General features: G+C 37.1%; 1 protein-coding gene across 1 annotated transcript in view; it reads right to left on the bottom strand.

Annotated features, from left to right (window-relative positions):
- The window catches only part of slc39a9 (solute carrier family 39 member 9), a 34926-nt gene continuing 24680 nt past the window's right edge, over positions 1–10246 (bottom strand). Inside the window, exon 7 of the mRNA XM_079832866.1 lies at positions 1–1914. Coding sequence (XP_079688992.1) covers positions 1681–1914 — 234 coding nt within the window. The 3' untranslated portion in view covers positions 1–1680. The remainder of the gene's footprint in view (positions 1915–10246) is intronic.

The following is a 10246-nucleotide window of genomic DNA, read 5'->3' as shown; positions in this document are numbered from 1 at the left end:
TCCATTAAAAAAAGAAAGTTTATTCAAATCATGAACAAAGACTTTTGCAACCATTTTAAGTTAAACAATTGCGAGAAAAATAAGGCATACTCCTCTTGTGGAATGATCACATAAAAGCCCCAAAACTCTGAACTCATCACGCTTCATTGTAAAATCTCGATCCCAATACCATCACCCTTCCAACCCAGTCTCTGCATCAGCTCTGAGCTTAAGAAGAATCAAAGTCAATATGGCACAATTTCCCCTAACCAATCACCATTAAGTTCCATTACGTATCTGTGCCAAGTCTTTAGGAGGAGGTCATGTTGTAAGATTCGCATTTTCCCTTCAAATCAGCATGAAATCTTTCTCGTCCATATCTTCCACAATTTGAGGTTGATGCTGCGCTTGTGCACTACGGTAAGATGGGGGTGCTAGAGAGCTAAAAGCATTAACATAGCTTTCAAATACACTATAACTGTCATTTTTCAGAGCAAGAATGCAACACTTTGTAAACCAGGACCAGGATGTTGCTGGTGTCCAAGTTCGCCTCTTAACGCTTTCCTATTGAAGCTTCAGAGGCAACCTTAAAAATAGTTTGGTGACAAACACAACCGCTTTCCAGTTCATGGATCACTCCTTCAATTTTACAAGTTCAGAAATCCCCCATATAATCTTCCCAACTCTCTTCGGTTAACACAAAGAATAAAACTCATTCCATAAGCAAAAATGAGACTAAAAACTACTCTATGTCAAACAGGGATGTCAAATACGGCGGTTTTGTCTTGTCATTTATACAGAGAATACATATTTACAGTACACAGGCTCTGCTCTGAGCAGGCATCACAGTACAAAACATCTGACTGACCAATGAGATCCTTTTTTTCCAGGACTAAACAACCAATCATGTTCGAATAAGTCAAATAATAATGCTGTACATGCACTGAACTCAACAGAACAATATGTTCATCCGCTAAACCTTTGGACACCGAACATTTCAAGCGTCATTAAAACAGAAAAAGAAAAGCTTTAATATTTAAAACTCTACTGGCAAAATTAAGGTTATATATGTCCAATACCCAGATGCATGATGTAATTAGTTTATAAGAGGAAAATAATTTTAGCGGTAATCAAGTTAAGAAAAAAAAAGCCCAGTTTATGTTCCCATTTTAATGGAATACTGTTATCGCATTAAGATCTGTGCAAAATCAACTTTAAAAATGACTCTGCGTCAATGAATTTTATGTTTGTAAAGTATCAAAACTTTTTTTATTTTTGTAAATGGGCACAACTTTGCCGGTTCATCTTTTAAAAGATCCATGGACATATTCTCCATATAAAAAAAAAAAACAAGAATACTAAATTTAAAGCATACATGACAACCCATCAACAACCGATTCTTTTAAACAAGCCCCGCTGAAGAAAAAAAAAATTAATGAGTTGGACACTTGATCGCTTTTATTCGTGTATGGTCGTCGTAAGCCGTCAGTCGCAGTGTTTTATGGAGCGGCAGGGCAGCCCATTTCAGAAGTCCATATGCGCTTCCTCAAATCCTGTTCGTGACAGCAAAGTTCCTGCGTTTATTCCAACCGCTGACTTGAATAAACCGACAGAGGCATGATTCAAACCACTTCTGTGAGCTTGTTGTTTGGCCAATGCTGTTCAAAGTCCCATTTGCACTTTTCGGACGTGTGAAGAACACTAGTGCTGGTGGCCGATGGACAGCACTAGAGGTATCAGACAGCCTAGAACCAGAGCTCCAACCTCCACTTTGCTCAGTCCTTTCCCTGAGCTGCCCCCGGGCGAGTGGCTGTGGCCGCCCATGCCGCCCACTTCCGGGAGGACGTGCACTGTAGCCACGTACAGGAAGGTGCCGGCTGAGAACAGCATGGCCACACCGGTGGCGTTGACGTCAGAGAGTGCCTCTTTACTACTCTGGATAGAGAAAAGGGAAAAGTGTTAAGGCCCAGATATAGTCAAGTTCATTTTTGTTCTTCACTTGGGGGGTAAAACAAAGTTCAAAATATGTGAGCAGTGATGTACTGTTAAGCTGCGTTTCCACCGCAGGAACTTTCCCCAGGAACCAGGGACTTTGGGGTGGTACTCGGTGTGTTTCCACCGCAGGAACCAGGGTCTAAATGAAGTTCCGGGTAAATATTTCCCCCTCCGAACGGCCCAGCTCCTGAAAGTTCGGGAACTTTAGGGGGTTGGACTTGGGCGCTGAACATGCGGATTGGTTGAGCTCACGCAGCATTTTATTTCAACCGGCATTTTTAAAAGTCTTGCAAGGTCCGTTCTGCATTCAGTAAATATCAGTCTTGCGCTTTCTGTCCGATGGCGCGCGTTCATCTCAGCCATCTCACGATTAATGTCCGTAATAGATGATTATAACATACGTTGTCTTATTTTAAATCTAGCTTAACGAGCTTTCAGAATACGCTTTAGTATCAGTGCTCGTCTCTTTTCCGCCGTTTTGTTAATTACCTTTTTAGTAAACCAATACATAACCAGCAAAAGCAGCGCTGCTTGCATCTCCTCCAGTTGTTATTGTTGCAGACAGTGTCGCGCAAAACTGATTACTGTCCGTCGCTGACTGGGAGGAGCAGTCGCACGCTGTCCTACATCACTGGACATAATTTGCCTAATCTTCACGGTACTTTAGACTGCAGTGGAAACGCAGACAGTAGCAGGTCTGGGAGGAAAAAAGTTCCTGTAAAAAAAGTTCCTGGTACAAATTGTTCCAGGTAATTTCGGTGGAAACGAAAAGTCGGGCTTCAGCGAACATCCGACGCCGCAACACAGCTGAGAGCTATGGTTTGAGGAATATGTAAATATGTGCTGCACGCTTTCCTCTCAAAAGCAAAATATAAACAACAAAATTATGAAAACAGCAAAAAAAAAAAATGTATAAAACATAAGAAATCTGATCATAGCAAAATGGATATGTTTGCACGGGCTCTGCAATTCAGCACTCCAGTAAAGTCACGTCACGTTTATTTATATAGCACTTTATACAATAGATTGCTTAAAGGGTTAGTTCACCCCAAAATTTAAATTCTTTTAAAATCTTTGGAACACAAATGAAGATATTTTTGATGAAATCCGAGAGCTTTCTGACCTCACATAGACTGCAACATAATCACCACTTTAAAGGCCCAGAAAGGTAGAAAAGACATTATAAAAATAGTCCATGTGACTCCAGTGGTTCAACCTTAAAAGGTCCCATGGTGTGGATTTTTTAGAGAGAGAGCGAGAGCGAGAGAGCGCGAGCGAGAATTTTTTTTTGATTTTTGGAAAAAACTTTAATCACAAGTAGCCAAAAATACACTAATTCACATTTTCACTTTTTTTTTTTTTTTTTTTTTTTAAATAGACAGCTTCAAAATCAAAAACAAAAGATTAGATCATCTTCAATTATTGTACACAACACGTCATGACTGCACCATTTCATTTTAAAAGTGGAAAGATCATTCATAGCATTATAAAAGCTGAAATCAATCAGCGTTCTTGCTTTGAGTAAGGACCTAAAAACCACAATCACATCATCATTACACCTTTGTTCTATTTTGCTTTTTCTACTTGTATAAATCGCCAATTTAGCTTGGCCAAGAATAAAATTCAGTAATTGAAACTTGATACGTTTTTTCTGCACATACTTGAAACCAAAAATAAAAGTTTCTGAATAAAAATTCTCATTGAACCTGTCACACATTTCTTGAATCAACACAAATAAAGGTTTAAGCCTAAAACAGTACATAAAAGCATGAAAGACTGTCTCTTTTTGAAAACAAAAAGGACAACCTGAGTTGCTCTCAGAATCCAAAACAGAAATAAAAGAATTTACCGCAATGGCCCCATGAAGAATTCTCCATTGCAAATCTCCCGTCTTTTTTACTAATGGTGGTTTATATAAAACTCTCCATTCAGGTTTTACATCATTTCCTACTTTAAAAACTGAACGCCATGGGGTATCAATTCTTTTGTCAAGCATTTTCTTGTTAAGGATAAGTACACACATTTTATACAGGTCTTTTCCTATACAGGAAAAAAAAATCAACTGAAAGGAATTTTCCTTGATTTAATAAAATACCCGTACACTCTTCAAAATGCGGCTGGATTAATAAACAAGGAAAAGGGTCCTCACTATCAGGGAAACTGTTCCCTGAAAAAAAGTCCTCCAAAATAAGTTTTTCTTCAGTTGTCAAGGTTTCCATCAGCTTGTTTACAAAACGAGTGGTCGAGCAAATAGATCTTAGTCCCATTTTTTTGGTAACAGCCTCTGTGTCTTTAAAATGAGGTCCTGTTAAAGACAGTAAATGACTTAACACAAACACTCCTGAATTTTGTAGCACCTTGCTGAATCCCTGTAGAAAAGTGGGAGATGAAATGTCCAATCTTGCCTTGAGAATCAAAGGTTCATTCAATAACCAGTAAATGGAATGAAAGTTCTCAGTCTTTTGGATGTGGAAAAAACTCCAAACTTTAAAAAGATTCTGATAAAAAGGGGACAACTGTGAGAGGTTCAGACTTTTGGGGTCCATCAAAAAAAGAGGTTTGTCCATGGAAAAACCTCCAACAGTCCGTAGTAGAGCGCAACTAATAGCTCTCCAGCTTACATTCACTGGGCCATCTAGAAGTCTTTGTAGAAAAAGTAACCGAAAAGTTGTAATTCTGCTTTGTAAATGAATTAACCCTTGACCACCTTCTTCTTTAGGTAGATACAATATGCTCTGTGGGATCCAATGAAGTTTATACCAAAAGAAATCAACAAAAACAGCTTGAATTTCAGCCATCAGTTTTGCAGGGGGGTCAATACATGCCAGTCTATGCCATTAAAATGATGCAACCAAATTATTGACAATAAGTGTTCTTCCTCTATACGACATATTAGGTAGAAGCCATTTCCATTTGTCTAGACCAGCGGTTTTCAATAGGTGAGGCGCGCCTCCCATGGGGGGCGCCAAAGAGCCACAGGGGAGGCGCGACGTGAAGAAAAAATAAAAATAAACCATATACTCGCGTCGCGGTATACTGGGTAAAAGCTATGCGGGATACTCGCGTCGTGGTACAAACGAGTTGACTGATTACTGACAAGTAGTAATGCTGACAGATTAAGCAATGGCTCCTTCTGGCTCAACGTGTGCACAGGTGCTCAAAAAACTGCAATACAATTATTTTTTTAAGGGGTAGGCTATGTTTATTTTTTTCAATCATTTTAAAATTAATTGGAGAATTAACTTGAATGTGCCTAATAGCCTATGTGTTGTAGCCATTAAATAAGCGCATTTAGTTTCATATGTTAAAATATTATATGTTATTTTTTTTCCATCTATATGTTGATTATGAAAACTGAACGAGTAAGATAGGATACATCGGGGACATGGAGTGGGTCAGACATGACCACTTCATTAAGTTTCGTTTTGTAGAAAGACTTTCTTTAGTTTAAAGTGAATTTCGTTTTGTATAAATTGTATCTTAATTTTAATAAATGTTTATTCAACAAATTGCCTGGATTTAATAAATAAGAAGCAAATATAGCCGCGATCAATTGCATTGCACGCGTGAACTGGAGAGCATCATAAATTCATATCTCATATCTCTTTAATTTTTTATTATAAATTAATCGAAACTCAGTTTATGCCTCATAGACATGAAAAATATTTAAGAAAGCTTTACATTTCTTTAAACGAAACTATTCAAAACGAAAAGAAATAGGCTAGCTAACGTTACTCAATGTAATCCATGATGTGCATTTCTCTCTGTAGGCTTGGCTTCTTCAATACGGAGATGGCGATCTTCAACTTAATTTTTGCAGCTGACACAGACAGAAAAGACTAGTGTAGGCCTAATACAAATCAATGCACGAAATCGAACTTTTTTATTTTAAATTTTTATTTTATTCAGCTCGAATGGGGACTTGAAGCAGAGACTAAATGCCGATCACGCGTTTCTGGTTGTCTGTGGAGAGCGAGTTCCCTCAGATCTCCACTACGGCTATGCAAGTCCTAATCCCCTTCACCTCCACTTAGGGTAGAGTGGGGGAAAACGCCCCCCTTAAGGAAAATGTGACATTACAGTGAAACAAAACATAAATGTGACTTGAATTGCCATCCCGGTTTTGAGTGACTATGGCAGGAGTTATTCACCAAATATTAAAATTGCACAGCCTTCATAATTAATTAGTATTTTGACTGAAAATATTTTTGTACAAAGGGGGCGTTTTGCCCCAGCAGTGGGGTAAAACGCCCCCCAAGGTGGGGCAAAATGCCCCCTTTCTTCCCAACCAGTTTGCTTCATAGATCAACAGCAAAATGAGCAGACTATAGTTTTTAATCTCTCAAAGTAAAAGGCAAGTAATGTATCAACATGTATATATATTAATATTTATTTGAGGAATGTCCAAAATATCAAAATTTTTACCATTTATATTTATATATAAGCCATGCAAACAAATATGTTGTAATAAATAAATAAACATTAATTAATTAGCCATTCACAGCCATTTTAACATTTATATTTATACATATAACTAAGCCATGCAAACAAATATGTTGTAATAATAAATAAACAAATAAATAAATATATACATAAATAAACATTAATTCATTAGCCATTCGCAGCAATTTTACCATTTATATTTATATAACTAAGCCATGCAAACAAATGTGTTGTAATAAATAAATACATAAATAAACAAATAAATACTAAATAAACAAACAAATAAATAAATACATACATAAATAAACTTTAATTCAGTAGCCATTCACATAATCTAATATGTTATTATAGTAATTATGATAGAGAGAAACTATGCCCTTTGGGGGGCGTTTTACCCCTCAGCGTAGGGGGCGTTTTACCCCACAAGCTATGACTTTTTAAAAAAATGTTTAATTTTTAAGATATAATTATATTCCTTATAAATAACATTTCCTCTCAAACTACAGACTTCACTATTCATCTATCATACATCACTGTGATATCCTGCAGAACAATATTCTCTTAAACACTTGTTTACTAATATCTGAAAATTATAGCACTTAGCATGTAATCCTCTTCTCTTCAAATACGTCGCTGGTGTCAGCTTCTCCAAGGAGATTTGTTTATCCCCGTTGTCAACGAAGTGCATAGCAACAGTGAAAATATATCTTGACTCCCTCTAGTGGTTATTTTGGGAAAAGCAGGTGGGGGGGCGTTTTACCCCAGGGGGGCGTTTTCCCCCACTCTCTACTTGTGTGAGTGTGGGTTTTCCGCACTGACCATGATTAAAAATAAATACAGATCAAGGCTGCTGGTGGAGGACGACTTGCGTTTATTTCTCTCTGAAGTGCAGCCCCGCATCGAACACCTCTGCGCGTAAAAAGCGCGTCCTCATTGTTCCCACTGATATGGGCGGTTATTCAAAGTTCAAAATTAAAATTCAAATGACGTGAATGACACGTGCAAATGACGTAAATGGTGCATTTTGTTTATTGTTTAAATCTGAATGTATGATTATAAATAATTTTAGCCAAAAAACATTGTAATGCAAATCTTTTTGAACATGCCTTCAATGCAGTTGACTGTTATGTGTTATGCGCTGTGAACAAAAAGCGTTGTCGTTCATTGATCAGAGAGCTGTCCATTGTGCTGATTTTGTTCGAGAAGATGTGCATTAAAATGTGCGCTTAAAGAGATAGTTCACTTTAAAATGAAAATTCTGTCATCATATACTCACCCTCAATTTGTTTCAAGCCTGTATGAATTTCTTTCTTCTGCTAAACACAAAGCAAGATATTTTGAAGAATGTCAGTAACCAAACAGTTAACTGGTCCCATTGACCTCCATAGTATATATATTTTCTTACTATGGAAGTCAATGGGACCAGTTAACTGTTTGGTTACTGACATTCTTCAAAATATCTTGCTTTGTGTGCAGCAGAAGAAATTCATACAGGCTTGAAACAAATTGAGGGTGAGTATATGATGACAGAATTTTCATTTTAAAGTGAACTATCCCTTTAAGACCCAGACACAAGTTTCACACTTGTAACATTCACATGTTAAGCATGTTTTGTTGACTTATGGTTAGGCCTACTGATGTTCTGTGATTTTTAAAAGTAGCCTCAAATAGGCCTGCATAAAGTTGGAAGTTATTTGCTGTTGCAAAGATTTATGAATGCACTTCTTAAAAAAAAAAGGAAATAAAATACAATATGAAAAAATATTTACATTTTATTAGTTGTTATTGAAACTCATCATTGCCAGGAACACACAGAAGATGGCATTTACTGCCGAGGCGTGTGTGGGTTAGAAGAGGCGGACAGGATTTTGGGGAAGGGGGGGCTCGGCTGTCCTTACCTACTCTAAGGGGAGGCTCACATTCACACAATTTGAAAACCCCTGGTCTAGACGACCTCTGACTTTTTGTAACATTCCATCCCAATTTTTTTGAACAACATTATCATCTCCCAAAAACACCCCAAGATATTTTAAACCCCATCGATTCCAACATAAATTTTCAGGAAGAGTTGGTTTTCCATCATTCCAATCTCCTAATAAAAAAGCATCACTCTTTTTCCAATTTACCTTTGCTGAGGAGCATTTTTCAAAATCTTTTAATAATTTTGATAAAACATGTATATCTCTTTGACTATTGATTAAAATGATAAGATCATCAGCATAAGCTGATAAACAAAAATTAAAATCACAATGTGGTATTCTTAACCCCTCCAATTTCTTCCTAATTTGTTGGAGTAATGGTTCAATTGCGAGAGAATATAGCATCCTGACAATGAGCATCCTTGTCTGATTCCTCAAGTAACCTTGAATGGAGAACATAAAACACCATTAATCTTAATTACACTTTCAATGTCACTATAAAGATTTTTTACCATACCTAAAAAATTCTCATGGAAACCAAAAGCTTCCAAGGCACACAGTAAGACTGATCAGCATGGATCACCTGTCCCATTACTTTAGCCAATCTACTTGCCAGTGTTTTTGAAAGTAACTTATAGTCACTGCATAAGAGTGAGACCGGCCTCCAATTTTTAATCTCAATGAGATCTCCTTTTTTTGGAAGAAGAGTCACCACTGCTCTTCGGCAGCTCAACGGCAGCCCGGCATTCAACAAGCCGTCATTGAACACCTCCAGCAGATCAACTCCAATCTCAGTCCAAAACGTTTTCAAAAACTCAACCGGTATCCCATCTATACCAGGAGTTTTTCCAGACTCCATACCCTGGAGTGCACCATGGAGTTCCCCTAAAGTTAGGGAATTCTCCAGCTCATTGTTGGATTCCACTGAGATCTTAGGTAGGTTTTCTAAAAAACATCTCTCTCCACTATCTTTAAGCACACACTCACTTCTATACAGAGACTGATAAAAACGCATTGCCTCCTCACGAATCTCTCTAGGATTAGATAATAAATTACCATCCTCAGACCGTAAGGCGTGAATTATGCGCTTTTGCCCATTTTTTCTTTCATGGCCAAAAAAGTATTTAGAAGGTGCGTCCATCTGATCAATATTCAAAAATTTTGCACGGACCAGTGCCCCTTGTGTTTTATAATCTATCAAGTCTTTGAGTTCAGCTTTTTTTCTTAAAAAGGTTTCTAAAAATGTAATATCACTTGAGGTTTGGGTCAATTTCTGTAAATCCATTATCTGTTTTTCAAGAACTTCTAGTGAGCGGGTTAAATCTTTTGTGACATTTCTAGTGTATTGTTGTGTAAACTGTTTTATTTGCACCTTGCCATAATCCCACCATTGTTGTAAGGAATTAAAAGAAGACTTTGTCTTTTTAAACTCTTTCCAAAAAAAACCAAAAGATTCTATAAAAAACATATCATTTAGAAGGTTCGTGTTAAAGTGCCAATATGCACTTTTAAATTTCACTGTATTTAAAATAAATTTACAACTCACCAAATGGTGATCAGAAAACGATACTGGTGTGATATAGCATTTATTAAACATGTTCAAGTGATGCTTAAAAACATACAACCTGTCAAGCCTAGCTAAAGCTAAATAATTATCCCGCGTATGAGCCCAAGTATACTGTCTTTCATTTCCATTCAGAGCTCTCCAAACATCACACAAATCATTTTTTCAATTAAATGAATTAGACGTTTTCTCGAGACCATATGCGGTTCAACATGATTTCTGTCTCTATCAAGTTCAGTGCAATTAAAATCACCACCTACAAACAGTAACTCTTCTGTGCAGCAATTTTGTAAGGTTGAACAAAGAGTGTCTAAAAGCACTATTCTTTCCACCGGTGCAGTCGGGA

This window comes from Gobio gobio, assembly GCF_949357685.1.
Source record: "Gobio gobio genome assembly, chromosome: 13".
Taxonomy (NCBI): Eukaryota; Metazoa; Chordata; class Actinopteri; order Cypriniformes; family Gobionidae; genus Gobio; species Gobio gobio.
The sequence above is the reverse complement of the archived record's forward strand: the minus strand, read 5'-3'. Positions and strand labels throughout refer to the sequence as shown.